The sequence below is a fragment of the Pantherophis guttatus genome, chromosome 2 (genome assembly GCF_059756535.1).
Source record: "Pantherophis guttatus breed Tessera chromosome 2, ASM5975653v1, whole genome shotgun sequence".
NCBI classification, from domain to species: Eukaryota; Metazoa; Chordata; class Lepidosauria; order Squamata; family Colubridae; genus Pantherophis; species Pantherophis guttatus.
In genome coordinates, this window is record NC_142064.1 from 95627858 (window position 1) to 95648819 (window position 20962).

The window sequence follows — 20962 nt, forward strand, 5'->3', positions numbered from 1 at the left end:
TAATTATATTTGTCCTGCAGCAACAATGAATTTCTCAAAATTTATATGGTCAACAAGCTTGATGAGAATGATCAGCTCAGCTCTTGCCCAAGCTCAACTTTGTTGGAATTCCTTGCGGGAAATGTTTACATGTTTGTTTGCTTGTTTTTTCCCCCCTTTTTTAGCATTTTAAAGTAATCTGATCTTATTCAGATTTCCTACTTAGATTTCTGGATTCCGATGCCAGACTCCTTCACTTAAAAGAAAATCAATTTTTGATCTGCTGAATAAAAGGTCTAGCTTAGTTGCAGTTACAGTCAAAGAGCAGAAAGGTTGGCACAAATGCATTTAAAAGAAAATACCGTAGAACAATTAGCCAGGGCAAATATCTCTCAGTTGATTTAAGAATAATTATTCCCTTTAGGTGGCATGAAGATATGCTATTAAAGAGTAACCATACTAGATAAAAATCTGTCTATTTTTTCATACTAAGGTCACCCTGAAAATACATAATGTAACATATTCTTCTTCCAGTTTCAGTATTCCTTTCCCTTTAATTTGAGTTTTGCAGATTCTCCAAATTTTTCCATACAGGGGCAGTGCAGGATCATATGCCTAATTGTTTAAACTCACTAGTGAATATATACAAAAAAAAAAAAATCACATTTTAGGAGGAAATACAAACAGCAGAAAAAACCACATACCGAGCTGGATTTTGATCAGAAATATGGGCAAGATAATATTTACAAATTATCAGGTGTATTTTTTTTTCTTCCTGTACATATATAACTACATTTTTTAAAAAAGTGAAAAAGCAGAAGTGCATTTCCATTTTAAAAGTAACCTGCCCTTTTCAAATGCTGATTTCAGAATATATTAAAAGTATTTGTTCCCATATAAATCCTTCAGGGCTCTTGCTGTTTTTTATTTGTCAATGTGTCAATTTATTCCAACCTCTGTTTTCTTTCATTTAACCACATATCAATCCAAAACAGAATTCCCTACTTGTGGCACAATTGCTAATTTTGCCCAGTTTATTTTTAGAAGAGCCATGCCAAGAAGACACTTTGAAAGTTTAGAAAATAAGGCAAATTTGCTCCATACATTCAATGACATTCTCAAAAAATTTTCTAAAGCTTAGTGAGACAGTGAGACCACAATCTTTTCTTTCCAGGAAAATTTGTGAAACACGCACAATAATTTTAGCTTTAATAATGCTTCCTTCAATTCATCTATACATACATGGAGCTCTAATTTTCTTTATCTCTTTAAGTCAGTTATAATACTGACTATTTTTAGACAATTATATTTTCTTTTTTTCCAGTCTAGTCCTATGGAGGGGATACAGATTTCTGCTCAAAGAAAGAAAAATGAAATTCACTGATGAAATTGAATGGAGACCATCTGAAACCAGTCATTTGCTTACATTCAATATATCAATGGGTGTAGAACATCATAGTCCATCCCTTGCAATTACTTCAGTCAAGACTTCCTTTTCTGCTAAGTAAGCCTGTTTCATTGAAGCAGTATAATTTTACAGATGGGATCATATGGGTGATAATTTTGTGTGTGTGCGCGCGCATGTACAGTTGAGTGCTAGATAGAAAAGACATTTGTCTGCTTTACAAATTGGATCTACAAAACGTGAATATGTGTGTATATATCTCTATCAAATTCTCCTCTTCAAGGAAACAGCCACCTTCACTAAGTGTAAAGGAAGGAGTGGTAGAATCTGGAGGCAGAGTTAAAAGAGATATCAGCCTAGAATCCCTACATAGTCACAAGTAAGCTATGTCCAATCCCTCTTGAATTTTGTTTACCCTTTAACTAATTCCTACCAAGTGTTAACTATTAGTTGAGAATATTCCTGTCCATAGGCAGGTATAACAAAAAATCAGTTTAATTGGACCTGAATTTTCTGCCTGACACTAAGAGGATACATAACTCTATTCCCAGTTCAATCCATTATTTCCCTCCTCCCAGCCACTCAAATTTCTGTACTCACAGGGCTGTTTTATTTATTAAATTTTATGCCTCCCATCTCCCCTACAAGGTGACTCAGGGTGGATTTTTAAAGACCTCTTATTAGATTTTCCTTCCAAACACATGTCTTTCTGAATGTCCCTTGCAGTTTAGATGCGTTAGGAATTGGCGGCACAAGGACTGACACTCAGAAAATTAAATAGCAATAGCGTTCATAAACTGCTTCATGGTGCTTTATAGCCCTCTCTAAGTGGTTTACAGTCAGTATATTGCCACCCCCAACAATCTGGGTCCTCATTTTACCCACCTTGGAAGGATGGAAGGCTAAGTCAACCTTGAGTTGGTCAGAATCAAACTGCTAGTAGTCAGCAGAATTAGCCTGCAATACTGAATTCTAACCACTGCGCCAACACAGCTCTTAAAGTAAATAAAATTATTAGAGTAACAATTCTAGCTGGCAAGGCTGATGAGGCATATGTCATAGCAGCTCTGCCCTTCTTAACCACATAAGGTAGCCAAAGTTTCTATCAGAGCACCAAGGTGAGGTGGCAGGTTATTCAAGGAGGCAAATAACAGTCTGGATTGAAAGAGAAACTGGAGCAAGTAAAGAAGCTCCAAAAATAATGTTCATACCCATTTGATACACATGTCACTCAGTGGTGGGTTTCAAATTTTTTTACTACCGGTTCTGTGGATGTGGTTTGGTGGGCGTGACTTGGTGGGCATGGCAGGGGAAGGATACTGTAAAATCTCCATTCCCACCCCACTCCAGAGGAAGGTTACTGCAAAATCCCCGTTTCTTCCCAATCAGCTGGGACTTGGGAGGCAGAGAATAGATGGGTGGAGCCAGTCAGAGGTGGTATTTACCGGTTCTCCGAACTACTCAAAATTTTTGCTACCGGTTCTCCAGAACCTGCTGAAACCTACCTCTGATGTCACTGCAATCATTTCAATCCTGAATTCACATATTACATTGATTACTTTAGCGTATCTGTTTAAGAAAATAACCAAAATAGAGATAGCTTTGGCTATTTCTTTCTTACTTGGTTTAATTGTCTTTCCTTCTTCATTGTGCGACCCTATTTTTTTCTTTATTGTTTTAATTTAAAAGCAGAGCGCTACCTTTAAACACAAATCTGGCTGGAGAGGAAGGAAATGCAAACAAAGTAGAAAAATTTCAGAACTAATCAACTTCAGCAAGCAGGTATTTCTGCTTCATTTGCATTTCCTTTCTATTCAACCAGGTTTGAGTTCAAAGGTAACACACTGCTTTTAAATTAAAACAATAAAGAATTGTGGGGTTTTTTTAAAAAAAAATGCAGTTGCACAGTGAAGAAAAAAAGCCTATTTAAATAAAGTAAGAAAGAATTAGGTAAGGATGAAATTGCTCCTCGAAGCACCTGACTTTGGCTCACAATGAACAGTCAATTTATATGAAGTTTTCATTTCTTTCATTTTTAATTCCAGTGACTGCGTTAATTAACAATAATGGTGTCTGTTCAACCTTCCGTTGATTTTTTTAAAAAAGAATTACATGTGAATTTTTGAGTCACCTTTCTACAATACAGTAAAGGGGGGAGGAAAGAAAAAGTAAAGAAAAAGTAAATTTTAAAGACGTCTTGTATAGGGGCTACCAACACCTATGCAATCATATCAACTATGGGTCCTAGAAGCAACCCAAACCCCCCTCATACCGTTAAAAAGATGATCTAGTGAAAAGGAATGAATTATAGAACAAGGAGCTCATCAGGTTACAATAATTTCGACCTCCCTATTCAATTTATACTTGGTGTGTCTGACCTGAGTGAAAAATCTTAGTAACAAGTGCTTTAAGAAGAAACCTTTTCAAGAAAACAGCATCTATTTCTCTGCCTGATTTGATTAGAAGTTCAGATACTCCAAGCTTCCAAAGTGGTTTATCCTGCCATCTAGCAGGGATTTCAAGTATTGTATTTGCTCACAATGAATAAGCTCAAACAATGAACATTCATGAAGAAGTGGGGGGGAGGGGTGTCAAAACATTGAAAGTTATGTGCTAAAAAAAGAGGTCCAAAAAAGCAACATGGCCATGTTATCTATTTATACAAACCTGTTTTCATCTGACTTACAATAAACATCATGAACCATTTAAAATCAGTGTCACAAAATAGTTAATGAAAGACTGATGTGCAAAGTGGACTAAGTCCAGCCATTAAAAATTAGGTGAAATGTTAAAGTTTCAGCTTCTCTTTTTCAATCGGAAGTGAAATAAAATTAGTCTATAAAAGAAAACAGAGTTAGGGGGAAAACTCAAAACCTTCTTTGACAGAAGGTTTGCTCCATAAATGCATCATAAATATAAACATAAATATAAGTATGAAGACCTTGAAAAGACCTTGTGCTTTTTGTTTCTTTAATTGGCTGATGTAAAGAATGTCTTATCAGCAAATTTCTCTTATGGGTGAAGACAGAGCTCTAGGCAAACTGGTGTTTCAAAACTGTCAAGACAACAGTGTCCCTATGTTGTGCAGAGTGCAGACCATCTCAAACCTTTACCTCTTACTTTGCTACCCTATCCTATGGCTTTCAGAGAAAAGTACAATATAATTCCATAATCCAGAAATTAGGTCCATTCAGAAATGCATATGCCACTTTTTCTTTATTTATACATTGAATACATTACATCATTACAAAGTACACACACACAAATGCACCAAGAGAGAAAAGTAATGCAGAGAGTATATTCTACCTGATTGACTTAAAATTCATGTTACCAGAAACTCTAGGATCAATTAGGATGGTCCACATTCAATTCCTCCTGTTGCTATCTTCTGCCCCTTTAGTTTCTTGTGCCGAGCTGATACTACCTTATGGGATGATTTCATGCCATTGAGTGTGCAGTGTGCATACATCAGAGAACGTGGCATGTTTTTAGTTGCCACTTATCTATCTCTCCAGCCAGCTGTATTCCTAATGCCCCTTGGTAGTGGATGTGCTCTGTAATTATAGTAGCCTCAAGCATCAAATTTACAGTACAATATAAATACCTATTCACAAATAAGCTCCACTTAATGCAACACAATTTATTCCCAACTCTGGCCTTACAGTGCCATCAAAGAGTGCTTGATTGCCTAACATTTAATTTATATCAGAATTATATTTTTGTGCTATAAGAGAGAAATAGCAGCTAAATGGGCCACTTCAGAGACAAAAATGTCTTGAATTGAGCCTCTATATTTTCTCCAGTTTTCATCATTCCTACTCAGTCAACTTTATAAACTTTCCTGATTAAAAGATCCTCCTCCTCCTCCTCCTTCTCCTCCTCCTCCTCCTCCTCCTCCTCCTCCAGCTTGCATTGCTCTGAATTTAAATAGCAACTACTTGGATGACATTGTTCCAATGTCAATATTGCTGCAAATAAATTCTGGAATTCTAACTGTCTGGCAATTCTGAATAAAGTCAAGCTCATAAGCAGGCTTGCCATTGTTTCTAGGTAATGACAAAATCACATTCTGAAACGCACATCAAAGGACTCGGTAGATTTAATTTGCTTTGTTTTATATTAATGTGTTTGTGCAGCGACCAAGTCCAACTCCTTTAAAATTAGCTTATTTAAAATTGCCAAACAAATCAATGGAAGCCAACCCTGTTATTATAACCTCAGCCTGATCCAAAGAGGGAAAATGCACTTTTACTCACAAAGCATTTCCAGCCTGTGTGGCGAACATTGCCTCTCTGTCCTTTATATTGATTCCCTGATTTATTTCACCAATTGCAGAATATTTGCAGGCTAAATTTGTAGAAAGCATATTTTGAAGCATTTTCTGAGAGCCAGTTTGGCGTAGAGGTTAAGGCACCAAATTAGAAAACAGGAAACTGTTATAACAACTTGTATTTCCTCCCTTTAATATAATATAACAGATATTTTTGAAAAGGGACAATCTAGGAGAAATGAAATCTAAACACATTACAATGTATAATTTTAAATAATGCATGTATTACCTTAGTCAAAACATTACTGGTTTCCCAATAGATGTTTTTAAATTGATGCAGTGAGCAGTTCTCATGCTGATTCCTAATGAGTTTTTGTACTACAAAATTAACAAAATTAAATATAGTACATGTGTATATTTCTTACCATTGATTGTGCATGTCTACAAGCAGTATGATTTTGAAGTAGTCCACATTTCTATATTTAAAATAGGTGGCAATTTGATTTGAGTTAAGATGATAGAAACTTGATACCTATTGCTTCTCCCTCCGTATCCTCAACCTACCCCATTCCTCCCCATTCCTTTATATTAAGGATTGAAAAAAATCAAGGTATAATGCACATAATGCCAAAATAGATGGTATTGTGACACAGAGACAAGTGAAGTAGAGTTTTCAGCAGTGTCACTTTCTAGTCAAAAAATTATCACCATAAAAATTATTTAGATAGATGTAGCAAAAAGGAGATATGTATTGAGAATTAATGTGATAGAAAAGCATCTGTGATAGATAAATGCATTGCTTAAAATGCACATTTGGGGTGGAATCTGTATCAATTTTTTAATCTTTAGGAAAAATTCGTAAAATAAATGTAGATGATTCATATTTTTTTTAAAAAATGATTGACTGGAATGATATGGGAAAATCTAACACCAATATCCAATACAGATAAATCACATGTATATTGTAAGCTAGTATATTCCATAAACTATCAAATATAGATCCATAAATTATGTCATTGGCTTCAGGATAAGGTCATGAGTTGGAGTCAATCATGATTAGAACATATTTATTTCATGTTTTATTGAACTCAGAAGGGTTACTCCAAGTATACTGTAACTAATTAATTCAATCTAATATATACAAATGAAATCTCTCCTACGATCCGATGTTCCTAGTGAAATCCAAGCAAGGTTGTTAGCCACAGAAGAAATTCACAAGAAGACAAAAAAGACTAAAAAAAACCTGCAAAACCCCTAATTGTTTCAGAAAAATGTAGAGAAGAAAATGTTACGAAAAAAGAAATAATGAATAATTTTAAAAGCAATCTCCAGCACCAATGGCTATAAATTTCTAGATACGAAATAATAAAATCAAGGCACAACATATTAAGAAGGACATGCTATGAATATCTTCAGCAATTTGCTGCTTTTGTCACAACGATAGCAATAGCATTTAGCACTTAGACTTATATACTGCTTCACAGTGCTTCTCAGCCCTCTCTAAGCGGTTTACAGAATCAGCATATTGCCCCCACAACAATGAGTCCTCATTTTATCCACCTCAGAAGAATGGAAAGCTGAGTCAACCTTGATGAAAATAATACTATAGATTTTAAACTGCGTATTTAAAAACACAACAAGCTCCATCCCTTTTGTATGTGAGTACAATGTCACAATCCATGTATAAAAGGAGCAGTGCCTTGACATTGCTTTTGCCATCCTCATCCCTTCTTATCAGTCTCATCCCATCCACATCAGATACTATTGGCCATGAGAAATTCTGACAGAATTATTATACTGAATTTTTTTCAAACTAAATTCAGTTTCTGGAACAGGCCTCTTTTCAAACAGAATTACTTTATCCAAGCTTTCTTAAGAAAGTGCAAGAGATCTGTGCTGCTTCAGGGGAGATTGAATTATAGTTCCCAGAAATCCCAACCAGTATTAATTAGAAATGCTAGGAGATGTAGTTAAGTGACACACCTTGAGGACATAAGTTCCCCATCTCTACTATTCCAGTATTATCCTATTCTCTTTTAGGCTGGCACTCCTACTTAGAAACGTTGTATAATTTCCAATGTAGTTTTCCTTTCTTGCCCATTGAATGTGTGTTTATGTTCTTCAAGTTTCAAATGTTGTTGATAGGGCATGTCAAAATTTTCAGCTTTCAATTTCCAAACATTATGGGTGCTCAAAAGCTGTGATATGCCTTGGAGATTGTAAAGCTATTTTGGTTACTTTAATATAATTAAGAGGTGCTTGGTAAGCAACTACACAAATATCAAAACTTTTTAACATTTTGTTTGTTTCATTTGATGCCCAGAGGAAGAACTTGGACTCATCTTTATCATCTCAGATTGCATAACCACAATTAATGATTTCTCATTCTAGGAAGTCACTTTTTTTTTCTTGAATGTCAAGAAATAAAACCCTCATGTAAGAGCAAGAGTTTCCTAAGAAGGGGTAGACTCTCTTTCACTGCAAGTGTTCAAAAATGGAGAGTCATCTGTCAAAATTCTTATATTTGGGGTTCTATGGAGCAGGAGGCTCCATTCATGGTCTAAGCAGATCTACAATTAGGAGTGTGAAAATCCACATCAGAAACATTTTTTTATTTGGAGGTTCATCCCATGTTTGTTTTTTTTAATCTAAGCAATCTTCTCAATAGGCGCATTTGAAATTTCAGCAGTGAAAATAACCCTCGACATTTATGGGCCTGATGGGCATTTTCCAGAAAAAAGAATAAGGTTTAATGGAATCCACTTCCTTACTTCCTTGCTAATTCTCAGACCAAGCCACCAAACAGGAAACTGATTTCTGGTATGCCTACTTATCTCTGCAATGACCAAATTCAATGAAGTATTTACACTGAAGGGGAGCCATGCAGGGAAAAGAGCTTCCTGGGTCCTTTGTCAGCCCTTCCCTATGGATGCAGCTCTACCCATAAAAAAGCTGAATCATGTTATGTACTTCCAAGAATGAAGTCCTTTAAAAAAGGAATTCAAATGAAATGAGATTTCTGCACCTAATCAGAGATAGAACCGCAGTCAAAAAAAATGGAAAATAAATATTGTTTTCTTGTATTTCGAGGAGCTCGCTCTTCATTTCGTTCATTTGCAAAATAATTTTTAAAAGTGCTTATTTTCCTCGTATGTAAGGCAGAATTAAATTGAATAGAAATGAGGCTGATGAAGTAAATAGCTTATTAATGTGTTTATATTGCAAATTGTATCCACACAGCATAATATAAACAACAATCCTACCACTAACGGGATAAATCTTGAGGTGGAACAAAAATCAAAGCCAACATGACTTGCAAACTATCTGAATAATGGTCTGCGTCTTTCAACTTAAGGCTTAATAGGATTTGGAAATGCCGATCAATGAAAGAGCATTTTAAGATATGCTTTATAATGTACTGGATGAAGTGAAGGAGAATGAGTCCACCATAAAGACGTTCAGAATAGCAATGTCATCCAGCAGGTTTCTCAACTCTACTTTCTTATTCAGTCCCTGGAAACATTCCTTTTCCCCCGCCATGGCCACAGATATAATAGGACAACCATCAAAAGATTAGACAGTGGCCAAAACAGTTCACGAGAACTACGCTCATGAACAAGCTGCACTGGATTTCTTATCGCAACATTCCATGTCCATATATATCCCGGTTATCAAAATTCCTGGTGACATATTGCAACTAGCAAATAAGTTGAAAGTAGTTTGATTGATATGAATTTTCCTTAAGAATCTGGAGAAATTTTGAGCTGGTTGAATGAGTTAAAAACATGTGTCAAAGCCTTTAATTCTTTGTAAAATGTGGTTTGTTGATATCCCATCCCTTGAATGAAAGCAATGACAGTTTAATTTACTTAAACGTATTCAATCTTATCCTGCAAATTTTTCCTCTCCTATAATAAATTGGACAGTTATTCGATTCATTAGGAGGAATCACTGGTGAACCCATTGTAGAAGAAATATATACGGTATTTCTGCATTCAGGACAGATCATTCAGAAACCACCATAGACCTGAAACAGTTCTCACTCCTGCCTCCTACTGGACTGAAAATTCAATAATGTAATAATGCTTCATCTAAAACAAACGATCTATGGGATGCTTAAGGTGTACACAACGTATTGGGAGAGGGGAATGTAAAAGGGGGGAATGTAAATTATTTGTATATTCCATTTAGTAGCTCAGTGATGCAGACCAAGGTTCTTTTAACCAAAGCTGTCAATAGGAAATCTGCATTGTTCGCAATGAAAACTTCACTGCAGAGGAAAAGTCATGAATTCAGGTCATGCGCAACAGCACCCACCATATCAACTGGGCTTTTGTTATACATTCCATGTTGACGGTTTACAATTCCTTCTACCCATTAAACAATTACCCAATAGCACAATTTAGTTCTTACCTCCTAAAGCTTGTTTCATTACAAATTCCATGATGATGGCTTTAGATTCCTTCCCACCAGAGCGGTTCTCACATGCAAGTCAGGTGGAGACAAATTCCTGAGGTTCAGCCTGCAGCTGAATTTACAAAGCAAGAGGGGAAAAAAAGCATTAGGGTGGGCAATATCTCTCTTCTCTTAGTTCCTTCTGCAGTGGATCTACTTGTCTTTTAAGAAATCTGCTAGGTTGAAAACGCTTGGTGTACATGCATACTGAAAATGCACACAGCATGTCTCACACTGAAGTTACTTGCTCATGCTTTGGATAGCTAGAAAGTATAACATAATCTGTGAAATGCACTTTAGGAAGGCTGATAAAGCGTAGCTGCTAGGTTATCATGGGATAGCCTGAATTTATAGGGAGTAAAATCTGAATTTAGGTTGAAATTTGAATTTAGCCTGAATCAGATTACTGTTTGCTCTGAATTTTATAAAAAATAATAAAATCTCAGTAGAATTTAATTTTCAAAGAAATGACAGATGAACATAGCAATTTTCTCTGTCTTAATCTATTTTCCAAAATGACTATTTAATGGGATTTTCCAGAGTTGGTTTCCCTCTCCTTTTTTTAGATTGCACCATTATAAGGAGCTCCAAAGTTCATTGCAAAAATCATAAGGTTTAATCCTTTCCTATCTGACACAAAGTTAAACTTCAGTAATCCTTAGGGGTTGCTTGAAAAAAATGTCCAGAATTGGGGAAGTAAAGCTCTTCAAAACAGAGGCAGTGCTTGGGGGCATTTGAAGGTTGAAGTACTTGTGCTCTTGGAATACTCAACAGCAGCCTTCTCTGCTGGTAGCTTCTAATGGCCAGCCTCATCTGCATCACTTGCTAGAACAATCACGCTAGTTAAATTAAGTTAAACACCAAATACATTTTAAAATATGCCATTATTTGAAACTGACATCACTATCACAAATGCAAAGAGAACTAAAAGCTAGACTAGTCCTATCTCCAAAACACAAAAATTTTCATACATACGTACATACATACATACATACATACACACACACACACACACACACACACACACACATCATTCAGAAGTTTTCTTTGGACTAGCACAATGGATTTGATTACAGTCATTGTGGCACAGAATTTCAGATTATGGCCAAAGTTAAGGCAGTGATCTTGCAAATCAGTATGATTATGAATTTTCATGCACAAAAACTCCAAAAGTAGATAACACTATTAAAAAAAGAGTAAGAAATTTAGCCAATAATAGCCCTTCTCCCGTGATTCTGCAGAGGAAATAAAACATGCTACAAATTATTCCAAAACAAAGCAAAAATGTTTAAATTAAACTTAAAAAGAATGCCATTGAAAAGCCCTAATTAGCTGCATTTTTCTAAAGAAGAAAGGAAATGGGACTTCGTGAGAATTTATAAAGAGGAAATACAGTGCTGCACCAATTAACCATTTTCTAACTAAAAACTTCTGTGACTGAAGAATGATTAACATTAGTGGTGGGGTGGATCAGTTCCTGCACCAAAGAGGTACATGTTTCAAATTCCAACGAGGTTGTAGTGACATTACATACATCACCATTGCAAACAACAATTGGGGTAAAAGGTTTCTTTTTGCTTACTTTTTTACAAGAAGCATTTAAATAGTAATGTACCATCGGAGAGTGTGCTTGGGAAGCCCAGTCCCAGTGCCTGCAGCTCTACTTTAGAGAGGTGTTCATGTGCACTACATACACCAAAACACTATCCCATACAGCCATCGCAATACTTTCCCAATTCTTCTGCACAGCCAACTACCAATTTATGCAATCATAAAGTCATGCAAACCACCACCACCACCACTATACAGCGAGATAGGGGAAATTCCGACTCCGTGGGGCTGCTCAGAACGGCAAGGTATTTGAAGGAAAAGAGAGGAAAGAGACTGTTCAGCACCAAGGACACTTCCTCGCGTCCGGGCGGTGCCAGCCTACAGTACTCCTTAAAATACGCTACGGAATACGAAAGCATCAGCACCCTGGACAGCACCGTCCTTTTTAAAGAAGGGGTTTGGGATGTGTGGAGGGGGTACCTTTCTCGGTGGCTGCGCTCCCGCAGTTCTGCGTTCCCTTTAAGTGGCAGCGAAGGCAAAAAAAGCTGCTTTTCTTCTTTTCTCAGCAGATCAGGCACCCTCTGTAGCCGATTCCATGTGTGCCTCAGGAGCGAAAGCCTCTGTTTGAAGGATATAGGAGCGGACGTAAGAAGTTCTCTCCTTCCAATAGGGTTCGGGCGCGACGGTGAGCCAGTAGCGGAGAACGAACGAGCCCACAGTGCCTTTACTTTCACTACTCCCTCTTTTTATCACGGGATTTCCGGACCATCCCACTGACACTATTCCCTCCTTACACACAACGACGGCTCCTTCCTCCTCCTCCTTCTCTTCTTCCTCCTCCCGCTCTACCGAGGCTGCTGGATCGGCATTTCTCGCCTAGCATTCGCCACCGCCTCACACCCCACCCCCAGCCCTTCAACACACACACACACACACACACACACACTTGCGCCACTCCACCATCCCACGGTAAGGGGTTGCAAAAGCTTATAGCAACTCATCTTGCCGCAGGAGTCTGCCGGTCTCATACCTATAGTTGGGGGATAAAGAGGATCGGTTGGGGAGGTGAAGGGGAAACCTAGTGTAACCTATAACCTGAACTCTTTTTTAATTTTTTTTTTAAAACTATTGTTTTAACAAGACAGGATTGAAAGGCGAGAGTAGATCATTTACTGAGCGGAACACATCTGCTGTTTTCTTTAATAGCTTGCGGGGCTAGAATTTTTTTGGGGGGGGAGAGAAAGACAGGGGGAGCCAAGTCAGCAGTTTTTGTGCAAAGCCTCTCGGAATCGGCGCGTGATTACTCTGCATTATATTCTCAGGAGTCTAAACATCTGGGACGGGAGAGAAAGCTAGGATACGAAAGGGGGGGTGGGGAGAGCTGGAGACGACTATAGAAAGCCTGGAAGCCGGTTAGAGAGGGCTTTCTGGTGCATTACGGAAGGATCCCCCTTTGAGCTGTTGCTGATGGTGTATCGATTTTGCAGCGTGCTTTGCCTCGCCCCTCCCATCCCCACGTTCCTTCCCCCAAAGGGGCGTCTGAAGGTTAACGGTACAGTATGGCTGTTAGTGGAGGTCTGTCAAGCTGTCGAGACGCAGTCCTTCGCGAAAGGCGTGTCAAAAAACAAAGTAAACCAGGACAGGAGGATGCCTGGCTCGGGGAAAGAAGTGGGCGGGAGAAACAAAAAAAAGAAAGACAACCCCCCCACCCCTATCCTCCCAACCGGGATGGGGAAAGAGCCGGTTGTGAAAACGGAGGGTGCTTCTGAGTTTGGGGAACGGGGGGGGGGTTGCCGTCTTTCAGTGGAACTCTCCTCGCCGCAGACCTTCTCCCGCCTCCCCCCCATCAAAATGCTGCAATCGGGTTGTCATCCTGACTCTGCTGCAGACCCGGTCAGCTGATGCAGCCTCCCGAAGGCTCCCGAGGTACCTCTGTTCTTGCATGACGGGAAGGAAGCGACCCGAAGAGGCTGTAGCGAGGTGCGGGAGGAGATGGGGAGGGAGCTGTAGCCAGAATGACCAGGAAGCAGTCCAATTACAAAAAGGCCCTTGAAGCCCGTGGAGACAGCACGGGAGAGAGTCGTTGCTAGAAGGCAGAGAAGGAGAGGGAAAGAGAGAAGCGGGTGCTGCGCCTCCAGCTGGATTCAAGGTCAAAAGAGAGAGAGAGAGAGAGAGAGAGAGAGAGAGAGAGAGAGAGAGAGAGAGAGAGAGAGAGAGAGAGAGAGAGAGAGAGAGAGAGGAAAACCCAGGTTCGCACGTGTGGAAAAGGGAAGAGATTGGAAGGCTGTTGGGTGTGGGAACCTGCAAAACCCGATCGTAGCCTTTCCTTGTTCAGTAGAGTTTACTTCCAGGTAAGCATTATGTGGATTGGCAGCCGGTCACTTTCAGAAAAGATTTCTGATTTTTTTTTCTCTCTCCAGAAAGAAAAGAACGGACAAATGTGGATTTGTATGGCAATTTATTTATTTATTTTTTTAAAAAAAGAACGTTGTGGTATCTTAAAGATTACTAGTTTTCCCCTTAAGGGATTGCAGCGTTTAACTGACCTAAATTATGACCCACAAAACTTTCCGCTATAATAAATTCATTTGCTTTTAAAGCAACACAGGATCTTTGGTTTTCCTGTTTCCTTGACTTAAATTTGTTACATTCCTACTCTTCCACTTTCCTCTTTTCCCTGGGGCTGATTGCATTCCTCAAATCCTTCCACCACCAACCCTGCAAATGTTGGGTTCTTTTGATGACCACAGCAACCATAAAAAGAGTGACAGATCAAGCACTAAAAGACCTGAGTTACATTTCAGTTCAACTTCAATCCACGTACATTTACTATTACCCTGAAAGCAACTCTGGATGGCATAATTTGTTACGCTGACCGGCTAGAGTTCAAATAGAAAGTATGTCAATAATGAGGCTCCTGTTACTGTATTTTTCAGTAACATCCCAGCCTAACTTACATTGTTAAAGCAAGATCAAAAACACTAAATTGGGCATTCCCAACACCAAATCACATCAGTATTTGCATTGAAAGCTATGGAAGCCAAAACGGAAAACAATCCATACCACATAATATGAACGATGTGATCTCTAAACTATTTACAAGAAACTGTATACTAAACTAGATGCATGCATGAATTACATTACAGGTAGTGTTCGATTTATGACCACAGTTGGGATCAGCATTGTCACTGCTAAGCAAGACAGTTGTTAAGTAAGTCACATCTGATTTTACGACTTTTTAAGATAAGGTAAAAGATAGATAAAAGTTAAGATAACTTTTATTGTCATTTTTTACTGTGGGCACACTGTCATACATTAAAAATGAAATTCTGCTGCCTGCTGTGTACACATACATAACACACATATACACGTTATATACACATTATATGTATGTGTGTATGTGTATATGTATGTGTGTGTGTATCAGTGGTGGGTTGCTCCTGGTTCACCCCAGATCAGGCGAACCAGTAGCAGTGGCGGGAGGCTCCGCCCACCCAACCAGACATCTCTGCATGCATAGAAGCATCGTGTGTGTGCGCCCATGAGTGAACCAGTAGCGAATGAAATTGAAACCCACTACTGATGTATATGTGTATATATGTATATATATGTGTGTATATGTGTATGTGTGTGTGTATTGTGTATATGTGTTTTATGTATGTGTATACAGCAGGCAACAGAATTTCATTTTTAATGTGTGCCAGTGTATGTATACACATGTATATATGTATAAATATATACATATTTATACATACATATAATACATATAAATTTATTTATTTATTTATTTATTTATTTATTTATTTATTGAATTTATATACCGCCCTTCTCCCCGAAGGGACTCAGGGTGGTGAACAGCCAAAAATTAAAAAACATACAATATAAAAGTTAAGATGACTAAAAATAAATTAAATTAATCAGCCTCCCAATTTAAAACTCTATATTGTATAAAGCTATACAATTAAAAAACTAACCCATAAAACCTATTCAGGCCAGGCCAGCTTGCTGAAATAAAAACGTCTTCAGGGCCTTACGGAAAGTGCAGAGATCCGGGATCAGTCGTATTCCAGGAGGTAGCTCGTTCCAGAGGGCGGGTCCTCCCACAGAAAAGGCCCTCCCCCTGGGGGCCGCCAGCCGACATTGCTTGACTGACGGCACCCTGAGGAGGCCCTCTCTGTGAGAGTGTATTGGCCGGTGGGAGGTTATCGGTAGCAGAAGGCGGTCTCGTAAATACCCTGGCCCTAAACCATGGAGCGCTTTAAAGGTGAGAACCAACACCTTGAAGTGCCTTGAAATGTTCATTACTGTCCACTTGAGTACATATTGGAAGGAGGAAGCTTGATAGTTCACAAGGTTGATACTGTATGGAACAAAACTATGACTGAATCCTGAGGTTCAGATACTACAAAGCCCACAAAGTCCCAGACAATCCTGCAGTCCCTGCTCAAGTGTTGCTTACATGCTATGTCCTGGATAGACAGAAGTCAACTGCCAATAATCTTCCCTGCCATCCCTATCACTCTGCACTGCCTTCCTGTCCGAAGCAGTAATGCTTCCAGACCAGATTGTAATGCAATAAGACAGGATGCTCTCAGTTGTCTCTGAAAAAATGGTAAGGACAGGGGAAGGACTTTTTGCCAGAGTTATTAAGCAAACCACTGCATTTGTTAAGTGAATTGTGCAGTTGTTAAGTGGATGATCTCTGGAGGGCTCGGGATAGGGGTTGTTCCTCTATCCTGGTCCTGTTAGATCTCTCAGCGGCTTTTGATACCATCGACCATGGTATCATGCTGTGCTGGTTGGAGGGGTTGGGAGTGGGGGGCACTGTTCTGTGGTGGTTCTCCTCCTATCTCTCCGACCGGACGCAGTCGGTGTTGGCAGGGGGGCAGGGGTCAACCCTGAGGTGCCTTGTTTGTGGGGTGCCGCAGGGGTCAGTTCTCTCACCCCTTCTGTTCAACATTTATGTGAAGCCGCTGGGCGAGATCATCTGTGGCTTTGGGGTGGAGTTCCATCAGTATGCTGACGATACTCAGCTGTACATCTCCACCCCAGGCCATCCCAACGATGCCCTTGAAGTAATGTCCTGGTGCCTGGAGGCCGTGCAGATCTGCATGGGGAGAAACAGACTTTGACTCAACCCTTCCAAGACCGAGTGGCTGTGGCTTCCGGTGTCCCGATATAGCCAGCTGGTGCCATCGCTGGCTATTGGGGGCGAGTTATTGGCCCCCACAGAGAGGGCTCGCAACTTGGGCGTCCTCCTGGATGCATGGCTGCATTTAGAAGAGCATATGATGGCCATGGCCAGGGTGGCTTTTCATCAGGTTCACCTGATTCGCCAATTGCATCCCTTTCTGGATTGGGACTCCTTATACACAGTCACTCAGGCACTCGTCACTTCCCGCCTGGACTACTGCAATGCTCTCTACATGGGGCTCCCCTTGAGGAGCACCCGGAGGCTCCAACTAGTGCAGAATGCGGCCACGTGGGGGATTATGGGAACGAGAAGGCGCTCCCATGTGACGCCTCTCCTGCGTGAGCTGCATTGGCTTCCAGTGGTCTTCCAGGTGCGCTTCAAGATGTTGGTCACCATCTTTAAAGCGCTCTATGGCATAAGACCTGGGTATTTGCGGGACCACCTTCTGCTGCCGATAGCTTCCCACCAGCCAGTATGCTCCCACAGAGAGGGACTCCTCAGGGTGCCGTCAGCCAGGCTGGCAACCCCCAGAGGGAGGGCCTTCTCTGTGGCAGCACCTGCCCTCTTGAACAATTTGCCCCCAGAGATACGCATGATACCAGATCTCCGGGCTTTTCTCCATGCCCTAAAAACTTTTCCACCAAGCAGGGCTGGCGTAAACCCCCCACCACCACCACCTTTTGAGATGTTAGATTTTTAATTGTCTATGGGTTTTAGTTGGGATGTTTTAAATTTTGGGCCAAAGTTGTGTAATTCTTTTTTAAAAAATTAAATTTTGTATTGGAATGTTTTTTATTTTTGGCTGTGCACCGCCCTGAGTCCAGCAGGAGAAGGGCTGTATACAAATTTAATAAAAATAAAATAAAAATAAAATAAATCTGGCTTCCCTGATTGACTTTGCTTGTTGGAAGCCAGCTGGGAAAAGTTACAAATGACAATCATGTGATCCCAGAACACTCCCACTGTCACAAATACACACCAGTTGCCAAGTGCTCAATTTTTGATTACATGACCTGGAGATGTTGCAACTGTCATAAGTGCAAAGACTAGTCGGAACTCACTTTTTGTTCTGTCCCCGTCCCACACACGCACCCCCACAGATGGCCCGGAGTTAATAAGCCACATGACAAAGTCTTTGAAGATAAAGCTGGCAGCAACCCAGTGGCTAGCTGCCAATTCAGACTTTACTCACACAAAACAAAGATTAGACTGCAAGCATTCCGATAAAGCAGGCAAAGTTTCAGCAATACAAGGATTAGTCCAAATGCAGTCCGACAAGGCAGGCAGAAGTCCAGTAACGCAGAGATCAGGGATTATTTCTAGTTTTTGCTCGTCACAAACTGAACCGGCCACCACACCCACATTTATACCCTGTGGGGTGTGGTCCAGTGACTCAGCTAATCTCTGGCACGCCTTCCCCTCTGCTGCGCACGCTTCTCCCTGCGCCGCTGTCAAGGATCCAGCCAGCACTTATCTCCTTCGTCGCTGTCCACCTGTGGCTGCGGGGACGTGCTTGTCTCTGAGCCTATCTCTTGGCCTTCGGTGTCCTCCGGAGGCATTGCCAGAGAGGAGGGTCCTGGAGAGGGAGGCCTTGTCAACTCCTTTCCCTCACTCTCAGAGTTTGCATCTGTTGATAGCCTAGGCTCAGGCAACAGAGCCACAACACTTTTTTTCAGTACTTTTGTAACTTTAAATGGTCACTAAACAAATCATTATAAATTGAGGATGCTTGATTTATCAGGTATAGTATAGGTGACTTATGTGAACAGGTGTCATTGAAAGTCACTATATTTAAAATTGATGTGAAACACTTGTGTGTAGCTACGTTTCCACCTACTGTGGTATCATCTACATAGGGCAGATGTCTATGGAGATTCTCAGTTATCCAGGTCATGATTGTCCCAAATGTCTTCAAGCCAAAACAAAGAAAGTCCAGTTGCCTTTTGAAAAAGCACCTTTGGTACATATGCCAGACTTCAATTCCTATAATTTCCCAGCTATCAGGACCTTAAGAAACCAATACTAAACAGGGTCAGCTAGGGCAAGACTCTTTTGCCTTCAGATGCCTGATGAGGAATTATTTGTATTAAGTAATTTGCATATATTTTCTAATCCCCCAAATAATTTATGCTCAGAAGTGTGTGTGCTTCAATCCCCAAAATGATTTTTCTCAGGGGTCAGAAGGCCAGGTGGTAAAAATTGGTGCCTGCAAATATAATTGTTCAAGTAATGCTTTTCTGAATTTTGAAAGATCCTTTGGAAAAGAAGCAAAAATAAAAAAAAGGCTACACACAAATACGAATATCAAATAAAAATGAAAAATGTACACAAAACTTTATATTGGAGAAACTAGTCTAAATGTGCATGAAATTTGATAAATATGCTTGGAAAAATATTTCAGCATGTACAACTCACATATATGGATGCAAGATTCATTAAAAATTTTCAGGCAGACTTTAAAAAAAACAAAATGACAAATGAATGTGAAAATAAATTGACTTAAATAGAGGTGTGAGAAATGCAGTTTGACAATTCCATCAGCCCTAAAAATAATTTCAGCTTTTATCTAAAAAGATGCAAAGCACTCAGACCTCCAAAATCTAATATCCCTTCCAAAATATTGGATGAAAACAAAAAAAAAAAATCATAATTCATCTACAAGCAGCCTCTACACTATACAGTAATGACCAAAAAGGTGGCCTAATGATAGAGGTGTCACCCATGTTTTTCAGCCAGCGATAACTCTTCAAATCCTTACTTGCTTAGTGTGACAGCAGCAAATCAACATACTTCAGATGATATTCAACTTCAGTTCCTTGTCACAGAGTCTCAGGTGTAGCACATACTCTCCCTTGTAAGTAAGAGGAACTATTTGGTTTCCCAGAAGCTGAGCAATGAGAAGACCACTCTATGTAGAACAAATGACATTGTTTAACCTTACACCTTGAAATTGGAACCCCCTTCTGAGTTGAGACATGGAATGCTTCCCTTGTTTCTCCATGTGTGTTTCCATTTCCCATATCTTTACAAAAGTTATTGTAATGCTGCTTCTTGTCTCTTGTAAAGGTTCTCTGAAATTCTTTATTAAGTTCCTTAAATTTTTGACTTCCTTCACTTTGGCTTCTCTTTTCTTCTTGGCAATTTCCACAGCTCATTCTGTCATCCAGTTTTGTTTCTTCATTTTTAACAGTCTTTTTTTCATGTTCATCACTAACAACTTCTATCAGTTTATTCCACAGTTTATCAGATTCTTAGGTTCAGGACTTCAAAATACTTCCTGATGTTTTCCTTGAAAATTGTGGGTATATGCTCAAGATCATATTGTGGGAATGACTCTTCTTCTTCTTCTTCTTCTTCTTCTTCTTCTTCTTCTTCTTCTTCTTCTTCTTCTTCTTCTTCTTCTCCTCTTCCTCCTCTTCCTCCCTCCTCCTCCTCCTCTCCTTCTTCCTTCTTTAGCTTCCAAATTAAATTTGCACATGAGCTGTACCACAATTAGCTCCTGGCCTTATCTTGGAGCTCTTTCAACTGCTTTTAGCAATGATATTGTCCAATTGATTTCTGTATACCCCCTCAAGATAAGGTGGAGATGAAGTTATTGTCTTCCTGCTGTGTAGGAGTTACCGTTCACAATAAGACTGCTCAATTTTTAAAAGTTTAAGAAGAGGAAGAACAGAAAAAAGAAGAGGAAAAAAGGAAAAGGGAAAAAAAAAGAATGGATGAAAACCATCATTAGATCACCATGGTAAGATGGGAGAAACTTTTGAAAGTTCCTTGATTTTTAAATATATAGAATGAAGTGGACAACCCAAGTTCCATAGACTGCAGATTCCCCCTGTGTTTAGGCTACGATCATCTGTTAGAGTCTATATTTAGTATCCTATTTTACTTAATCTTTCCAACCCCCAAAAAGTTTTTAAAGAGCAGAAGGGACTACAATTCTACTGCTATCCCCCTGGGATGTGGTCATATTAATATAATGCTTCCCAAAGGTTTCAGTGACCAAATGAAACACAAATAATATTGAAAGCACAGCCTTAGCTATAAAAAGGTGGTCCACCCCTGGATTAAGAAGACCCTGACAAGTTAATAACTTCTCAATCAGATTAGA

At 39.5% G+C, this 20962-nt stretch overlaps 1 protein-coding gene across 2 annotated transcripts in view; it reads right to left on the minus strand.

Annotated features, from left to right (window-relative positions):
- CPLX1 (complexin 1) overlaps positions 1 to 12530 on the minus strand; it is a 182049-nt gene extending 169519 nt beyond the window's left edge. For both annotated transcript variants that reach the window (XR_004590092.3, XM_034410735.3), the window contains exons 1-2: positions 12141 to 12530; positions 10068 to 10182 (exon numbers count right to left, since the gene is read on the minus strand). Coding sequence is in view for 1 of the 2 variants with exons in the window: in XM_034410735.3 (XP_034266626.1) it covers positions 10068 to 10098 (31 nt within the window). In the remaining variant the exon portion in view is untranslated. The remainder of the gene's footprint in view (positions 1 to 10067; positions 10183 to 12140) is intronic.
- Positions 12531 to 20962: the final 8432 nt, after the last annotated feature.